General features: G+C 40.8%; 1 protein-coding gene across 2 annotated transcripts in view; it reads right to left on the reverse strand.

The window, feature by feature from the left end:
* ATP10B (ATPase phospholipid transporting 10B (putative)) overlaps positions 1–20,121 on the reverse strand; it is a 169,655-nt gene that overhangs the window by 86,794 nt on the left and 62,740 nt on the right. The window contains exons 2-3 of one of the 2 annotated variants that reach the window (XM_059174217.1): positions 13,913–14,207; positions 12,730–12,924 (exon numbers count right to left, since the gene is read on the reverse strand). In XM_059174217.1, the coding sequence (XP_059030200.1) occupies positions 12,730–12,924; positions 13,913–14,207 (490 nt within the window). Of the gene's footprint in view, positions 1–11,034; positions 11,636–12,729; positions 12,925–13,912; positions 14,208–20,121 lie in introns of those variants that run through there. The other variant, XM_059174218.1, reaches the window with a different exon arrangement.

Raw genomic sequence — 20,121 nt, forward strand, 5'->3', positions numbered from 1 at the left:
TTTAGTTTCATGGGGTGTTCACTGCTGTTTAAAAATAAGACAAATCAACATGGCTTGGGATGAAGACTCCATCTGGCAGATTCTGCTTCGAGGAGAAATTAAGTGGAGCCGTGCTAAATGGCTTTCCGAGAGGAGATGGGGCTTATTAAGAGGGAAATAAACAGCAAGAGAGGTTTGTAACCAACTGGATGCCACGGGGAGGCAGGCAAAAGGAGGGAGATGGGGAAGGAGCGGAGGCTTAAGGCTCCATTCATCAAGTGTGTGGGTTTTACAAAAAGAGTTTCAAGGAACTAGAGGAGAGAGGATTTCTCAGGAGGTTTGGTTGTCTGTGGGACTATCTATTCAAAACAGGATGATGAGCTGACCTCAGCTGTCCTTCCAGAAGCTTGAATGGCAGATGTAGAAGAGTCCACATTCCTACCCCAGGGTGGAAGAGGAATGCCAGGGAGAATGAGTATAGTGGAGGGGTTAAGGGTGGGTTTGAAGTTCCGCGTCGCAGCTTATTACCCATGTGAACCTTGGAAAGTTATTTAACCTCGCGGAGCCTTTGTTTTTTCAGTTGACAGTAATAGGTGCGCTTGCCTCAGAGGCTTATTGGAAGGTTTGGTGACATGACCCATGACCGGGACTGAGCTCGGGGCTTTGCACTTGGTAAGTACTCAATAAATACAAGATCCTTTGAGGATGATGATGATGATGCCGATGATGAGGACAGGGACAATGACGATGGTTCTTAATATCATGGTGAGGGCTAACTCCCTGCTCTGCCAGGCCCAGCGCTTCTCCTTCACAGCTGGGACACCCATTTTATGCCCATGATTGCATTTTATGGCAGGCCCAGCGACACAATATGCAAACACAGGAAACTCTAAAAACTGAATCCTTTTCCCAAGTTCAGAAAAGAGGGACTCAATCTAGCTGATTGAAGACTTAGGGCTCTGGCTACTGGCACAAACTCCCAGGAAAGAATACCCTTAAAATCAGTGCTGTCCAGGGACACCTGGGTGGGCTCAGTTGGTTAAGCAGCTGCCTTTGGCTCAGGTCATGATCCCAGCGTCCTGGGATCGAGTCCCACATTGGGCTCCTTGCTCAGCACGGAGCCTGCTTCTCCCTCTGCCTGCCATTCTGTCTGCCTGTGCTTGCTCTCCCCCCCCACCCCCGATAAATAAATAAAATCTAAAAAAAGAAAAAAATCAGTGCTGTCCAACAAGTTCATTTGCAGATGATGACACACTGATTCTAAAGTTGATACAAAGGGGCAAAAGATCCAGAATAGCCAACATACTATTAAAGGAGAGCAAAATTGGAGGACTATCACTATCTGACTTCAGGACTTCAAGCTGCAGTAATCAAGGCGGTGTGGTATTGGTGAAAGAACAGATAAACAGATCAATGGTACAGAAGAGATAACTCAGAAGCACACACACACACACTCTCAACTGATCTTTGACAGAGGACCAAAGGCAATATAATGGAGGAAAGATAGTCTTTTCAACAAATGGTGCTAGAACTAGATGTCCACAGACAAACAAATGAATTTAGACACAGACCTTGTACCTTTCCCCCAAATTAACTCAAAATTTATCATAGACCTAAATGCAAAACACAGAACTATAAGACTTTCAGAAGTTAACATAGGAGAAAATCCAGATGACCTTGTATATGGTGATGAAAATCTTAATGAACAACAACAAAAAAAAAATAGGAGAGAAGGGATTTGATGGATTTCCAATTCTACTCCTATTATTCAGGTAAGGAAACTGAGGCTAGGAGTGACCTGGCCAAGGTACACAGTAACAAAGCTTGCTCTAGAACCTATACGCTTTCCATGGTGCCAAGGAAGAGAACTCAGGGCCCTGTGGCTGCCTCAGGAATACTTGTAATGTCCTATTGGTTTGCCAGTGGTGTGTTGAGGTAGAGGCAGTACCAGAGAATGGTTAAAAGTTTTGGAGTCAGGTGAGCCTGATTTGAAACCTGGAACTATCTCTTACATGTGGTACTGCCCTGAATCTACTGCCTTATTGTCTGACCCTCAATTTATTCATCTATCAAATAGGACAACTGAAATAAATTCTATAGGTTATAGTGAGAGCTAACTAAAATAATGTATGAGAAGTGTTTAATGACTGCACAGCAAATGGCAATTCCTACTGCTATTATTATCATTGTAGTTATTATTAGCTTGGAGCAAACAGGTTCACTGCTGTGGAGACGGTAGACTAGAGAGGGCGAAATTGTCTATTTTTATGATCTCATATGAATGAGGTGTTTTCTTCTTCTTCTTCTTTATTTTCCCCTGGGGGAGGAAAGTGGCAAGAAGGTATAGAAGATTTGAAAAGGGACAAAGAGATAAAGGGTTGCGTGGCCTCTGTCCCTGACCTGGCTCCAGGAAATAGAACAGAAGCTAAAGCATTTACGTTAAAGACAGCCTGAGCCGGGGTTGTGAGTGCGCCCTGCCTGGCTGTTCCTTCCCCTCTGTATCCACCTGTCAGCTACAGCCCACAAGTGAGAGGGCTGATTCAGGCTTACAGGACTAAGAAAAGTACCAGAAAGGGATAGTGGGGGCCAGAGGAGTGGCAGGGTACCTTGATTTCTGGTTCGACTGGAAATATTGAGAGACACAGTGACAGTCCCTATATCTGAGGATGCTTAGGCATTTCTCGGGGTGGCTTGAAATTAGGGTGGGAGAACATGTCCCAAATCAGCAGTTTGGGGTTAAGTGTCACTAGGGTATATGTATTAATGTGACCTCACCCAGAGGCCAATGAGCCTAACACAACCAGTCACGTTTGTTATTAAAGTCCTTCTTTATACTGAGAGTCCCATCTTTGTATCAAAGCTCCAAGGGACAGTCCACTCTTTGACCTCTTTGTGCACACACCTGTCCCACACAGAAAGCAGAAATGAGCACAGAATGGCACAAAGCAGTGATGGCCATTGAAACACCATGCTTAGGGGATAAGAGACGAACAGGTGCAATCCATCAAGGTCACATTCCCAGATTATGGAGAAGCAGCCTGGGAGTACTGAAGGCACGAGAGGTCACCCCAAAAGCCCTTCCCCGAGCCACTGCAGATGTAAATGTGACCTTTCACTTTCAACTCTGGGCACTGAATATCAGTAGTGCACCTCTCTCTGCCCCATTTCCTGACATTCTGTGGTCCTATTTCCTAACTGTTTCATGTCTCTTTTACTTTGAACAATGTAATAGACTTGTGGAGAGGTGGGATGGCCCCTGAGCTTTATGTTTCTGTTCCTACATAGGATCTGGTGGGGGATGACTAGCATATGGGGAAGTGTTTGGTAAGTATTTAGTAACTGATTCTGTGCAGATTTGTTTTGAATATGAGGCAGCAGAAGAGAAGCTTTTCCTAAACTTTTAGCCATTTTGATATCTAGTCTCTCTCTTTTTGTTATGGACTTGCCAGGGGGAGACTTCTGGTAATACACAACACAACACAACACAACACAATACAATACAATACAATATGCTTATCTATCTTCTGCCCAGCACTTAAGCTACATTACTATTTAGCTACATTATATTACCTAATAACGAAACAATCTTTATTATTACCATTATCTCCATTTCATAAAGGAGAAAGCAGGCCCAGAAAGGTTTTCTAACTTGCATAAGGTGACACAGGTGTGTCTATTTGGACATATAAGTGACAGACATGGAAGCTTCATGGTTTGATGTGGTCTCTTGGTTCTGTTTGGGAGTGAGCTACCATGCAGATGAAGCCTCAGAAACTGGTGACCTAAACAACTAGAGCCAGGTTGAAAATAGGAGCCTCACCTTTTGGAACTGTGAGCTCCTTAACAGAGGCTATAAATCCCTACCTGCCGAAATATAAATCATGCCCATTGACATGAGGTCAGAGCTTCGGGGACACCTGGATTCTTGTTTTATGACTCCTCCATCCACTGAGTCTTGGAGAAGACCTAATGCATTCGATGCTGAAATGACAAGTTGAATTGGCCCAAATAGTTTATGGCCTTCTGTGAGCTCAGGGGAGGCAGTGGGGGTGCTTGGGGTGCTTGTAAAATTGACGCTTCAGAGCGGAGCCTAGTTTGCTGATGCTAAATGCAGAGCAAAGATGTGTGGGATGAATGCAGTGGGCTGCGGAGCCATAAACTCCAGCCAGCGGTGCTTTTCATGGCCATGCTTCAGATGACACTAGACATTTGTCTGTTGTTTGCATTTTTCAAATTTTTCCCTCAGGCCCATTTTGTTCTGTTCAAGAGCTTGGAGTTCAAGTTCTTTAGCTATAGAGTTTGTCTTCTCTCATGTGGATTCAAATGCCAGCCATTGGCATTTCTTCCTTAATCGTCTTGGGTCAAGCTCATGGTAACTCTTGGCTATCATGATTATAGCTAACATTTTCTGAAGGCTACTGAGCGTCAGGCACTATGCTAAGCATTTAACATACATTCTCTCAATCAGCACCCACAGCAACCCAGGGACATAGTTTTAGAGAAAAGTGTTTTTATGTATCTCAATGTTGGAATACCCCTGGCAAAGCCTGAATTCTGTCTTATCAACCATCTCCTCTCCTTCAGGTTTTCCAAAGAGCCATTATTTCGAGGAAATAATAGTGAAAGCCATTATTTCGAGGAAATAATAGTGAAATGGGGTCCAAACCACTGCCTTGTTAAGAACCACACATGTATGACATTCTAATGCATGCTCTGTGTTAGAAGTTGGGTTGGACAAAGTGCCCTTGGTTGTGGGCTAATCGAGGCCATCTGGATCCTTTAACTGAATGTGACTGTTGGTGTGGGTGTGCTTAGGTACTCTGTGAAAAGGGAGGATGAGGAGAGAGGGCCAGGTTCCAGAGGGGATTCTTGATTTCAGGTTTCAGATTCTGCCACATTGAATAGAAAGAAGGGAGCAGAGCCTTGTTTTTCATTACTAACATGAGTGATTCCTCCCTCGCATGTGTGTGGAGTGTAGCATGAAAGTTAAAGACTCAGGCTGGGCCTGACGCTGAAAAAATTAGAGTTGAAGTCACTGGAAATTAAGGAAAAAAGTACTTAGTACTACTTATGGTGCAAACAGGAAGTTAAACAATTTATAAAGATGATCTCATTCCCTCCGCAGTTCCCTAAGAATTGGGAGCTAGTATTGTTCCCACTTTATAGGGGTTGAAATGAAGTTTCAAGGGATCAAATCACTACACACAGTCACAGCTTTGGTATGTGGCAGTTCTGGACAATCCTAGGTCTGAGGCCAAAGTCCTTGACGCCAAGCATCCGGTAAGAGGTCGCATTTTAAATGCCATCGTTAACACTCATTTTTCACCCTCCTTTGGCACGCAATGTATAGTTTGTTTCTATAGCTCTGTTATTTTCAAGCCCTCTGGTATGTCAACTGTGTGTCTTTAAAAATACGCCATAGAGATTATGGCCACTCTTTAAAGATGAGACAAATGGGGCCCCAACTGCTTAAGTGGCTTCCCTGATGTCGTACAGTTAATTAGTGGCAGACCCAGGACCAGGACTTCTGGTTTCTGCATTCTCAGGCTTTCCAGTAGGGGCTCTGGCATTAAAGGTGACTGACATACAACTAAAAACAGGTTGTAGGTCAGGCCTCTTTCTTCCCAGTAGAGCTGGTCACTGCTGGGAAATCAGGCCCTCAGTGCCATGCTGTCGGAAGACTGGCCACTTTCCTGTAGTGTCTGTTACAGTGGCCACCTGACTTCTAGGCAAGAATTGGTAAAAAAGCCAGAATTTCAAAATCTCTAATCTGAGCCATTCTTCTAAATTTCTGATGTTTCTTGATCGTGTTTTTTTGATACCAGCATAAGCCACACATACAACCTTTAGTTGACGCATGAACAGGCTATGAGCTAAAATGCATTTCCTCTGCCCATTTAAATGCTGCTCATGTTCTAATGCCTCTTGAAATGTCATCTCTTCAGGGAAGGCTTCCCTCGACCTTGATGTTTTCTGCAGGCAGATGCATCACCTCATCCCCTTAATGCCTGTGCCCTTTGTGCATATGCATGGGACAAGGTAGCTGTTTACAAGTTCCTTGTGATCCCTGGACTGAGAACCCGTGGGATCTTCTCAGGGCCTACTATGTGGTGTACACACATAGATCCCAAATGAACATTTGGGAACAAATGAGTGACCAACTGCTGCTGAGACATGGGAGGGCTTTAGTTTCATTATCATGTGGGAACAAACCTCATCGCAGATCTCCTCTGTTCACACCCCTGCTTCCTTACTGCATGTTTTCTGAATACAAACAAAAATTTACTAAGCTGAATGGAAGGATAGAAATCTCTTGCTGGGTATGGTTCCTAGATTCATTAAACTGAGCCCTGGGAGAAAGTAAGCTAATACAATTCTGAAGCTAATCTCTTCTTGAAGTCATTCCATAAATCTGATTAATGGGTCACCTTTAGACCACAAGCACAGTTGCTATATTAAAAGAAAATGCTCTAACAGGATTGTAATTCTGTTAACAAGGCTTCTGCTGTTTGCAAAAGGAGTCTTTCGCAGTATAAACAAGTCTGGGCTGCATGATGCATAGAATTGGGTTGAGCAAAATTCTAAGGGCCCTAGAATTCAGTGACACTCATGTGTATGTATACACACACACACACACACACACACACACACACACACAGGCAGCATTTCTCAAATGTGTGATGCTGAGACAAAATAGATAGAGCTACTGCCTGAGATATAAGCTTTTACATGGTTCTCAAAAAACAAATTGTCCTCTTAGATATTGTACTCTTTGCCTGATGCCCTATCATGTGGCATCAATATTTGGCAAAAGGAAATGTCCTTCTGCATCCATCAATTAAAGTAATAACTAACATTTACCTAGAATTTCCTAGCTTCCTATTCCAGGGTCTTCTATAGAATCAATAATTGATTCAGAGTTGGAAGAACCTTACTGAACCTTACAGAGTGTCCCCAAGACTATATGCTCCTGTTAATATGTGCAAAGCAATTTACAAAGAGTTTAGGCTCAAACATATTTTAAGAAGACGGTATTGAGTCCCTAGAGGTGGTCTCTTCAATATCTGTTCCCCCTTCTCTTAGAAACTACTTTATTATTATTATTATTATTTTCATTTGGGTTTTACATCTTCTCTGGGTAGCACATGTGCATTCAGGGAAATGGTCTTCATGCTGGACTGTGATTCAGTTAAATTTAGTTCACATAATCCTGTCTCCTACTCAAAGGGATTGGTTCAAGAATGAGCATGTGAACCATTGGGGTCACTGAGGTGTGAGGAGGTTTGGGAAAACAAGCTTCCTTGCCCTTGCAAGAATACTTCCAGAAGTACCTTTCTTTTTCCCTTTGTGAGTTACCACATGCAGACGTGAAGGCTGGAGCTGCTGCAGCCATTTCACTGCCATGAGGGAAGTCTGCCAGGGGTAAAGATAATGCAGAGGAAACTGAATGAAAAGGACAGCTAAGTTCTAGATCTAGAAAGAAGACTGAACTATATATGATCACCTGACCACCTCAGAACATTTGTAGTGACTTAAACCAACAAGTCTATTTGTTGCTTAAATTTGAATAAGGGAGTTGAGGGGAATTGGAAGGGGAGGTGAACCATGAGAGACTATGGACTCTAAAAAATGATCTGAGGGTTTTGAAGGGGCAGAGGGTTGGAGGTTGGGGGAACCAGGTGGTGGGTATTAGAGAGGGCACGGATTGCATGGAGTACTGGGTGTGGTACAAAAACAATGAATACTGTTACGCTGAAAAGAAATAAAAAATTAAAAAAAATTTGAATTGGTTTCTGCTGCTTACAGTAGAGAGTAGTCCAACAGACACAACTGAATTAAACAAAATTGGACAGGTTACTTATGGAGTGTCCTCCTAGGACCTTTATTATATTGCTGTGCAAGTTAGATTCAAGAGAAATGTCAAGTATGTTCTATTTCTCGAATTTATTTGGTTGTGGATTCTCTTCCTTCAGAGCCCATTTCACAGGACAAGATCTAGTCTGACTCCCAAGTCTTACAAAAGTGGAAACAGATCCAGAGAATTAAATGACTTTTCTAAGCTATTATTAGTAGTCAGTCATAGATGTGGGCTTCAAGTTTAGATCTACTGAATACCAGGCCTGTATTCTCACTTCAAAGTTACACCCCATCCCTGTGCAAAGAGGTTAAGAGGTTCCTTCACTGAAGATGAATCTCAAAAGAAGATTCTAATTATTCTTTTTCAGAGACTCCAGATTCCTAGGGCCAGAGGCTAAAGCAAAGTTTGAAAATTAGGGACTCACAGGCAAAATAACTTCAGGCCAAACAAATGGGCATGAAGTATTTGAAAAAATTATATCAGATTATTTCATTTAAATATCAGGTTATTTAAAATAAAAATGTTAACTTCTAAGCTCTTTTAACAAAATTCAGACAATCTGGCAACACTAGGTCTGTATTTCCATATGGTGGTCAGCTCTGCCTCCTGATATGAGAATGTGGGTCCCCCCGTTTGCCAGAGTGCTCACCATTCCCTCGCTCATCCTAGCACTGATGCGGAGGATCTGTTCCCACTTGTTAGTACACAGATAATATCGCTTTCCTTTTTGTATCTAGTCCACTTCATTCATTCAATTACCTGCTTGGCCCTGTAGTCAATTATTTTGTTATATTGAAGAAGGTAAAATTCCCCAAATTGAGATGTTAATATATGTTAGAAAAAAATTTCCAAGTTAAGTAAGTTAGGAGCAACACGGAGTTAAGGATGGACAGATTTCTTTATGGTGTCTCTTTTCTCAGTTCCCTCATGGAGCACAGGTTAGGAGGGCCAATGTATTATTTTTTGATCATAAATGCCTTTTTTTTCAGAGACTACCTCTTTTTCATTATTATTCCACTGAATACATTTTGGGAAATACTGCTATTATAAAACCTCTTATGTCCCTCACTGCCAGTGAACCTGTGGACCAAGGTCCCTTTTTGCTAGGATTGCTATTGCCTCCGTTTTTCACTGTTCCCTGGAAGCTATTTGGAGAACAGAACAACAGTGTGGCCTATGTCAGACCAGCTCCCAGCACAGGTCAGTCTAGGGTTTGATCAACACTGAGATTATTCCCAGGAAGAGGCCCATGACTCTAGGAGGCTTAGGGCAGAGGATTTCTGGCAGATGAGGGAGAATAGGATCAGGCTAATTGAGGTGTCCACACTCATTCTTCCCTAAAGAAACAGTTTCCTGGCTTACCCCTGTATGTCTTCTCTGAGAAAAACAACAAAGGAGAAAAGGAACAAACAAAAAGTGATGGGGTGGACTGGTTGACAGTCTCTTCAAAGAAAGGCAACCTGACAATTATTTTCCCTTTCTTTATAATTTTATTATTCAAAGGTGAGGAACGACTAAATCTCATCTCTAGATGTTCAGTGTGCTAACAACAATCAAGACAATTAGATTTAGCTGAACACACACATATACAAACACACACACACACACACAAACACACACACACACACTTCCGATTAACTTCTTTAGACATGCAGCTGTGGCCCTGCAAGCAAAAAGACCAGAAGTACAGCTACTGCTGAGGGAGGGAGTAGAGTTTTTCATAGAGGTGCCCTGGAACAAATGAGTCCCTTGTATTCAATGGTCTCTTATAGAACCTTTCATCGGCCAGCTCCAAGTCCGTCACCCTCCATTTCCCTGGGGAATAGAAACCCTCCTGAGACGGAAGCCACTAAAACGCTGTAGCGCACACCTTGAAGCCAGTCCTTTTCATTTTAAGAGTGACCAAAGTGATGGCAGAACTTCTGCTGAGTTGAGGTTGATAAAGTCAGAGGGATGGTGCCCTTTGAGAGAATGGATGTTTTCCTCACCTGCCAAAAAAGTCAAGACCGTCCCTGCTCGCGACTCAGTCATCAATGGCTTCAGACTGCTAGCCCAGAAAGCTCTCAGTCACGGCAGGCAGTTGCTCTGCAAGCCCAGACTTGACTCCCTTGCTTCTAAAGTTAAGACCTACAACAACTCTTATCTTTTTCTCTTTCACTAAAGAAGGATATGGATATGACTGACCAAGTGCATTTCCTTTCCCTAACAACCATCAGTGGAATCTTTGTAAAACAATAGCATGTATGAAATAACTTTGAAAAATGTGGCAAGACCGGTGGTTCACAGTTTTTGCTTTTGTTGGGATGACATCAAAGAGAAATCTTAAGGAAAGCCTTGATGATGGAGCTAACATGAGTTTTATAGTCTAAAAATAAAGCAATTACAGCTTGTGTATTGAGCATTTATTATATATCCGGCATAGTGCTAAGCACTTTCCAATAATGCAATTCTCACGATCACCCCAGGAAGGATTTCAATTTTATAGGTGACAAAATGAGGCTCAGAGAGTTTGGGTCACCTGCCTAAGGTCACGTAGTTAATGAGCAGTTTGATTCAGGCAGTGTGTGTTTCCAGTGCATCTAATAAAAAAATGCTCTACAGCTGTCCTGAAAAAGAGTGATGCCTGTTCCATCTAAAGTTCTCCAGATATGCTCCAGTGCATAGTAACACCAGACTAAGAGCGGATGAAAATTTATGCAAAATTCTTAAATGTTAAACACATTTGAAGCACCAAAGAAAATATCACATAATAAAGACCTCTTAATTTTAATAAACAGCGGTTTCAAGGGGTGCCTGTGTGGCTCAGTCTATTAAGTGTCTGACTCTTAGTTATGGCTCAGGTCATGATCTCAGGGTTGCAAGATGAGCCCTGCCTGGAGCTCCATGCTCAGTGCAAAGTCTGCTTGTCCCTCTCCCTCCCCTCGCTTGCAGACTCTCTCTCTCAAATAAATAAGTAAATAAATAAATAAAAATCTTTACAAAAAATAAGCAATGGATTTAAGACTCTTTTTTTTTTTTTTTTAAATCTGGTTTTTGCTTTTAGATCATAATTCTGACTGTGGAGAATTAAACAGCTTCACTGAAATAAAATAATGCTCTCTCCCTATTCCATCTCTATCAACCGTAGCGGTAGTGGCAGAAGCCATAGAAATATCAGAGCTGGGCCCACAAGACTTCCCCAGTGGGTTTTGCTTTACCTGCGATAGATGATACACTCTTGGTTATTGATCACTTTATCAGATTTGTACCTCCGGAGGTCTTCCCAAGCATCCTTGATGGCAGTGACCGCCAGAATGATACAGATTGGTATCATGCTCACCTCAGGCTGGAAAGCATTGACCACAGGGACAAAATTCAGAACCACAATTCCCAGAAAATAGAGATTGGCAAAGCGGTGTAGCTGTTCAAAGATGTTCTTGGGTATGAAGGACAACACAGTGTACTTGCTGGTCTTAATTTGATTTCCACAATAATGCCTGTTGGGATTCTCTTTGCAGGACCATCCTTCAAAGGGCAGGTTGGAGACTACCACTCGTTTCTTGTCTTCTTTCCTTTTCCGCCCTTTCTTCCCTTCCTTTCTCATCTCAGCTCAATTCGTCTCTTTAATTCTCATAGCACGGCACATGAGTTCCCCATAAAAGAATTTTTCCCTAATCAGTCCCATTGTTGAGCTGCCAGTGAGTCATGTCCCTGACATCTTTTACTTGTCTTCTCTGCTGGAAATTTCTCTCTCTTCTTTCAAAAGGAAAATTAAAAATAAAAAGCTGATTTACAAACGCCAGGTGAGAAATGACAAGGAAAAAGCTTGCAGAGAACAGGTGTGCACCTGCCAGGCCACTTCCTTCTACCTCTTGAGACTCCGCCTCTTGGAATATCGACAGCACCCATGGGGATCTTCCTTTTCCACCCAGGCAGCCAAGAGCAGGTGTGCCAACTCTAGGTCCTAAAACCTACCTGGTGAAGTTTTAAAAACAAGAAGCCTCAGATGCTTTAAAAATGGTATATATAAAAAATGGTATACATTTTCTTGTATGGGAGACATAGCCTGTCACTCACTCTCCAAAGAGCTGCTCTTAAACTTGGTCTCCTGAGATGATCTAGTAAATTTTATTAAAAAAAAAATTTTTTTTTAAAGATTTTTTAAAAAGATTTTTTTTTTTAAGATTTTATTTATTTGTTTGACAGAGAGAAATCACAAGTAGATGGAGAGGCAGGCAGAGAGAGAGAGAGGGAAGCAGGCTCTCCGCTGAGCAGATAGGGGACTCGATCCCAGGACTCTGAGATTATGACCTGAGCCGAAGGCAGCGGCTTAACCCACTGAGCCACCCAGGCGCCCCTTAAAAAGATTTTTTAAAAAAATTATTTATTTGACAGACAGAGATTACAAGTAGTCAGAGAGAGAGGGGGAAGCAGGCTCCCTACTGAGCAGAGAGCCCAATGCAGGGCTCGATCCCAGGATGGTAATATCATGACATGAGCCAAAGGCAGAGGCTTAACCCACTGAGCCACCCAGGTGCCCCGATCTAGTCAATTTTAGACATCAATTCTTGAGCTTCCAACTGTACTATTAATAATATGACATTTTGTATTTAATAATTTGAGTGTTTATACATGGTAATTTAAGGTATCTAAATCTCAATATCACTGACATTATTTATTGTGGACAGCTGTCCTGCATGGCACAGGCATTTTCCTTCCCAATATGGCAGCCAAAAATGTCTCCAGGCATTGTCAAATGTTTCCTCCTGGGAAAAACTGCCCTGGTTGAGAGCCACTGAATTAAGTGAACTTAAGAAAATAAAATGTGAGAAGAGAGACCAACCCTTTGAAAAGGCTGGTGAATATGTATAACCTATTTGCAAGAAAGCAAACAGAAGAATGATTTCTCTTACCTTTCATATATCCAGATGTTGGAGCAGTTGATCTCTCTGTCAAAACGATGTCTCTTGAAGTCCTCCATGCCATCCTTGACCATGATGATAAACAGCACAATGGCCAATGGTAACATGGTGATTTCTCTGTGGAAAACTTCCATGGAGGGTATCCAGTTTAGAATCACCAGGAACAGGAAATAGAGGTTAGCCCATCTGGAAGGAGCAAGCAAAGTGTGAGGGAAAACCACAGAGAGGAAAATATACTCTCCTCATTCCTTCTTCCCTACTGTTGTCCCTTACCAACAGAAATGATATTCTCTTTCAGTGTCACCTGGAATTATGGTAAGGGCTTTTTAGCCAAATCTAGATACATTAAAACTTGAATTGTTCACTAGTTGTGTGACCCTCTGGAGCTTGTTTCAACTTGTATAAAATGGGGATAGTACTACCTACTTTTAAGGACTTATATAAATATTACAAAGGATAATATTTGTTACATACACAATAGAGGGTTCTCAGTCATGGTACTTGCTCAATAAATGATAGCTTGTAATAGTAATTACAAAATTTAGGATGATAGCTTGGTATGTATTTTGCTTTATAAATAAAAGAGGATCTTTCATATATTATCTTGAAGGTATGGCTTACATTTTTAAGTCTTCCAAGTGCATTTTGCTCCTTCTTGCCACTATGAAGTTCTGTTGGCAGGAACATTCCCCTGGCTCCCTTCCTGACTTCTGTTTTTATCCAGTTAATGCATTCTCCTCTTTCAGGTTACTTTAATTCAATTGTCACTTCCTCCTGGAAGTCTTTCTTAACTTTCTTAACTAGGCCAGATCTCCCTCCTATTCACTCTAAGATCACCACATACCTCTCCTTGGAAGTATCTCTCTAAGTTCTAATTTTATATCAATTTATGTAATTCTTAAGATTAATGTCTATCTCTTCTACTAGAAAATAGTCAGGACAATCTCTCTCTTTTCTTCCCCGCATGTATCTCTAGCAGCTAATGCATGGCCTAACACAGAGTAGAATCTAGTATTTATTGAATGAATGAATGAGCAAATGAATGACAAGTCTTTTCAAGGTTTATGCATTTGGATATTAAAGGCTAGGTGGCTCTGAGGGCAGCATCTTTGTTTCAGAAATACCAGCAAATACTTGGTTAAAGCACATATTACTCGGCCAACTGGTTGCATACCTATGAAACTGCTCAAAGAGATTCTGAGGCAGGAAGGTGAGGAAGGTATATTTGGTCGTGCAGATTCTGTTGCCAGAGTATTTCCTGGAGACCGCTGCCCAATCTTGGTGGCACATGCTGTTGTTGGGGAACACGACCCGCTGCTGTGTCAGGTTGTAGCTTTGCCTCCTTCTATCTTGGGACAACAGAGGTGTGACTTCTGATGGAGACTGGGGGAGACCATCTCTGACTCGCCACTGCCACCGGTGCCAAGATGAGTCCACTGAGAGGGCCATTTCTGACAGCAAGCTATGGTCTGAAAATAGACACAGGCAGTTGCCATGGTCAGAAGAAAATAAGTGGAATATTGGCTCACCCACTTGTTTACCCATCCATCCAAAGTAGATTCTGGGATACAATGTGAACCAAATAGATTCAGTCCCCATAAACCACATGTTCAAGAGTGAGAGACATAAAGCAAATAATCATGTAAATAATACACAACTAACACAGTGGTAAGTACCATGAAAGTATTTGAGATGGGGGGAGGGTGCTGATGACCTTGTTCGGCCTATCCAGAAAGGTATAGCCCTGTGGGCTACAACCCCCAGAGGTCAGAATGTGATCTGTGGTTTGTTCCTAACACTGAGCTGTCCCTTCACCTTCACGGTCTTCAGTGTCCTCACTGTAATATGAGGAAAACTAGTCTTATTCACAAGCTTTTTGTAAGGAGTGAATTAAATAGCACATAAAAATATGCTGAGTCATATCTTAAAGGGAAGGGTGTTCTCGATCTCTAAAATTCTCTGGTACAGATATTTTGGAGAACCTTGTTTGTGGTCAGAACCTCAAATGAGAGTAATAGGTGGACAGAGGAGACAAGAGGAGACACTTTCTTTCCTAGGAAACTTTGGCCTGAGGTGACTGTGCTGTACAGAATGTTGTTCTGGCGACATCATCACCTTTTTTTTTTTTTTTTTTTTTTTAAATGTGGCTGACTGGGTGTGAGGGTGGGAGACCCTTCTCTTCCTCTCCAACTCCATTTGGTGATTTCTGAAACTGAGCACTTTTTCAGATGATCCTCCTAGATGGGGGACAAAATACTGCTTTATCTAGGATATTCCAGTTCCTGAGCTCTTTTAATAGAACCTATAAGCAAGCCTTCAAGTTTCCCTCTGGCCATTCTTCCTTAAAGACCCTGAAGGATTTTATTCAAAGACATCCTTTGTAAGAAGTTGCATATAATGGGGCTTCTCACTTAGGCTCACAGGATGATTTTCTTTTGAATAAATAGACCAGTAAACATCAGGTATTATTATCTTACAATGAACAATCTCATCTGTCATTGACAATATGGTTCTTTAAAGGAGAAAAAGTTCCATTTCTAGTTTAAATGGTAATATTTTACCTTCCTGATGCCCATATGATCTGACCCTTATCATAATTCTCCTCATGAGTTTAATCAATCCAAATGATTTTCAATCCAGAAGAGCTCTTCAGAGTCTTAAGTGAGCTCTTGTAGCAAGCATGAAAAAATAAATGCAATTACTGATGCCCATCATAATGTGACCAAAAGCAATATTATGACATATGATAAGCCAGAAATAATACCGTATATCTTCTTTCTCGTTATAAAAAAATGTTCCTTTCAAGGATTTTTTTTTTTATTATTGTAAAAGAAAAGGAAATGAAAAGATAATTCATGAATAGGGTTGAAAATGCAAATGAGAAATCTTGCCGTGCCTAATGTCATACGTATCAGGGTTCTCTCAATTTTAGACAATAAGGACTTCAAAAAGGAAGACTGAATTGATATGGGAGATGCAGGTATTTTAGGTGGGGTGGTTTAAAAAGTCCATTTTTCATATCATATCCTTTGCTTTTCTTTATTCAGACTGTAAAATAAGCTTTCTTAAAAATAAAACAGATGTAAAATGGATGCTAAACAAGTAGACTTAAGTTTGATGAAGAAGTGAATATTTTCATAGTTTCAAAATATCTTCCCCAAATTATTAATTACAGTAGTTAAAAAAAAAAAAAAGAATCATTGCAGTAAAGAAACATGGCAGGCACCACCTAATCTAAGAGATTAAAGCAAAATCACCAATATGGTATAACCTGACATTCTGTGCCTCCTGTTATGATGTACCAAGGACATGGCATCATTTCTGTGGTAGTCACAAGGAAACATTGAAAAGCCTCAAGCTGGGGATTATTTTACAAAATAATCAGCTTACCTTAAAGATATTAAATGTCAAAGGTCAAAAAAAGGCAGAGGAACTATTTCTGATTAAAACAGACTAAAAAGGGGCTCCTAGGTGGCTCAGTCGGTTAAAGGGCTGCCTTTGGCTCAGGTCATGAACCCAGTGTTCTGGGATTGAGCCCCACATCAGGTTCCCTGCTCAGTGGAGAGCCCGTTTCTCCCTCTCCCTCTGCCTGCCACTCTGCCTACTTGTGATGTATCTTTCTCTAACTCTCTGTCAAATAATAGAATAAAATAAAATCTTAAAAAAATAAAAAATAAATAAAACAGACTAAAAAGATATGATAATTAAGTGTAATGTGTGATCCTGGGTTGGATCCTGGCCTGGGGAGGATAAAATAGGTATAAAGGACATAAATGGACAATGCATAAAATTTAAAAATTATTTGCAGATTAGTAATAGCATTTTAGTAATGTCAAATTTCCCTATTATAATAATTATATTGTGTCTATATAAGAAAATGTTCTGGTTCCTAGAATTCATCTTAAAGTAGTTAAGGGTAAAGGGGCAAGATATTTCAGTGGTCCAGAAAATAATGTCCAAGTTTGTACATGTGTGTGTATACGTATATACATATACATACTTAGCTAGGTAGGAAGGTTGTGCAGGGGTGTTCCATGGAGAAGAACTGGTTCTGGAAACAAAAAAAAAAAAGTTCATAGGAGTGTCCTGTAGAGCACATGAAGTACGGGACAAAGAACAAGGGCTGAGGCTGGAGGGCCAGACAAGGACCAGATGGCTTGTTAAAGATTTTATTTATTTATTTGACAGAATAAGAGAGAACACAAGCAAGGGGAGCAGCAGAGGAAAAGGGAGAAGCAGGCTCCTCACTGAGCAGGGAGCCTGATGCGGGACTCAATCCCAGCACCCTGGGATCATGACCTGAGCCAAAAGCAGAGGCTTAACCAACTGAGCCACCCAGGAGCACCCCCCCCCTTTTTTTTTTTTTAAAGATTTTATTTATTTATTTGACAGAGAGAGAGCATAAGCAGGGGGAGCAGCAGCGGGATAGGGAGAAGCAGGCTCCCCACTGAGCCCAACCAGCTGGCTTGTGAAGGCTGTTGTGGTGAGAGTAGAATGGAGTCTTGAAGAGTTTTAGGCAGGGAAAGCACCTGACGAGAGCTGTGAATCCCAAGTTTTGCTCTGCCAGAAACTTATTGGAATGGGTTATGTGGGGCCAAGACCCATTGGGACCGCTGCTCCTTAACCCACTGTTTACTCATTCTTCCAAGTAAGCAACTTCTTTCCAAAAGTAGATCAGGAAACAAGGGGGTATTGTGTAATCCTTTTATCTGAGGTGTGGTTTATTACTGCTTGCCTAGAGGGAGGGCCCTGTCTGAAGCAACTCTACAAGGTCCATCCAGTTACAAAGTCTTTCTCTCTTAATTTTCTGAAATGGTACCTCCCACTAATAATGAGCTTGAGAAGTTTCTAGTTTTTCTAATTCATACTCAGATCCCTCTGGTTGGAAATAGTAATTCCTTCTAGTACCACTATCATTTTCCCCTGGGCAGAATGTCCTCCAGATGGTAGGGGGTACATTTCTATTTGGTGGACCATTAGCCTAACGTACTTAATTAATTACAGTTTACTGAGAAATCCTGTTCTTGTTCCCCAACTTTCTCCATCTAGCCTGGCCCACATTCCAATTAACCCTAGGCCTTTACTTTTTTTATTTTAACAAACCAAGGAAACCCCATCTTTAGCAAATTCCATTTTCACTGTGAAGGAGTCAATCAACCAGTCAATTTTCGAACCAAAAAATACTTATTGAACTCTTGTTTTGTACTAAGTGAGTAAAACCCATCCATCCATTTCTTTTATTCTGGAACTTGCACTCTACTGAGGCACTCAGAAGCTAAACACACACTCATAGAAATCAATGTAAAGTTGATCCTCGAAGAGCATGGGTTTAAACCACTCGTGTGCGCTTATATGTAGATTTTTTTTCAATACAGCACAGTACTGTAAATGTAATTTATGATTTTTAAAATATTTTTTCTCGAGTTTACTTCATTGTAAGAACAAAGAATATAATACGTATGACATACAAAATATGTGCTAATTGACTGTTTATGTTATCCAAAAGGCTTCCAGTCAATAGTAGGTTATTAGTAGTTGTTTTTGGAGAGTCAAAAGTTATATGTAGATTTTGACTTGTGCTTATTCTTTTGACTGTGTGGAGTGTCTGCACCCCTAACGCCTGTGCTCTTCAAGAGTCAGCTGTATATTCACCAACCACGATAAGTGTCACAAAGGAGAAAAGGGCCCAACGTGATTGCACTACAGAGGGGTGTGGCCTTGTCCCTGAAGAGGTGGGGTTTGAGCTGAGATCAGGGGGATGGGATAAGTGTATGTGTGTGGTGTGTATGTGTGCATTGTGTCTGTAAGTAAGAGAGCATCCTAGGAAGAAGCCACATTTACAAGTGTCCTATGGCTAGAGCAAATATTGATTTTAAAAATGGGAAGAAAATTCAAGTAATGCTAGAAAGTAGTAGTAAGTGGAGACTAGACAGTTATTTTCCCTTCATGTCCAGTTCCTTAAACAGTATATCAGTTAGGCAGGACCATGAAGGGAAAACAAACAAACAAACAACTATAAAATTAAATTTAGTCTACACTGAGATTCTTGATAAACAGTACACTGTCTTGATATTAAAATTAATTGGTATCTAATAAAGTTTGGTCTTCAATTAACCACAGGAGTTTTTAAAACACTCTACCCTGAGCCTTACAAAATGTATGAATCTCACAAAATAATTTCCTCTTAGACTTCTAGTTAACAAACAATAACACCTTACAGTAGCCAAGGGTTAGTATGTCCTTAAATCAATCAATTATATCAGTTTTCCCCAAATTGCAATCATTCTTGAATTACCTTTCCAATTTTTACCATACCCAAAGATCATTTGTTTTATTAAATGCAATATATTTTAAGTCAACTTGCTTTTTTTAAAGCTTAAATATTGACTTTAACAGTGATATAACACTGACTATAACTCTGATATGACACTGATATCTGAAATTAGGGGTTTGATACACATTATTTTTCATAGGCACTAACATGGACCTACTTTTATTGAAATAAAAACTGCTGGCCCATTATCACAACACTGTCCTAGACCTTCTATATCTCCCTTTGCCATTGGGGGAACCAGGTTCAGAAACATCACCAATTATAGAGAAAGTATCATTTTCATTATTCGATGCTTACCTACTAATGCAGGAAATGCTGCTAACATGTTTTGCAAGTTCTTTGTTGGTTTCCCACAGAAGTGTCAAAACAACAAAAGGCTTTTCATCAAACCTGAATTAAATAAAAAATCCAGAGAAACTGCTTCCTATCCATTTCCCAAATATTCTACTAGATCAAGGGAAAATTTGCAATACTACAAACTTATTACCAATTCCCTATTCATTTTGTTATTTCCCCCACTTATTCTGATTGGATTTGCTCAAGGAAATGGCCACTACTTTTATGTAGTCCTCTACCTATTTTACCCATACCCATTTTATAGATGGAGAAACAAAAGTAAGGGGAATAGAATGATTCCTTTATGGAAACTTCCTCCTCCCTGTTAGAAAAACCTATATTTATTAGAATCCAAAATGTACTTTTTTTTCCCCACACTTTAATGTTTTGAACCTAGGATATGTCACATAATTGATATGATAATATTTCTTTTTTACCCTTACAACATATTATTAAGTTGATGGCATTTTAGATTCAAGGAAATACGTTTAGTTGCAGACCCCAGAACAGAAATCACAGTTTAAAAGCCTGTCACTAAGGCTTCCAGTTCCAGAACCTGGCTGAGAAAGCTGGGAAAGGAATGGCCCAAGGGGAGACCTTATTCTTCAGAGAGGCTAGAAGCCTTGAGGATGGCAGAACTTCAGAGCCTTCATTTGCCTTGTGCGCAGCTCCAGGATTCTACATATAGCTGCTGTGGGCAATCAGTTCTTGTA

This window comes from Mustela lutreola, chromosome 5 (genome assembly GCF_030435805.1).
Source record: "Mustela lutreola isolate mMusLut2 chromosome 5, mMusLut2.pri, whole genome shotgun sequence".
Taxonomy (NCBI): domain Eukaryota; kingdom Metazoa; phylum Chordata; class Mammalia; order Carnivora; family Mustelidae; genus Mustela; species Mustela lutreola.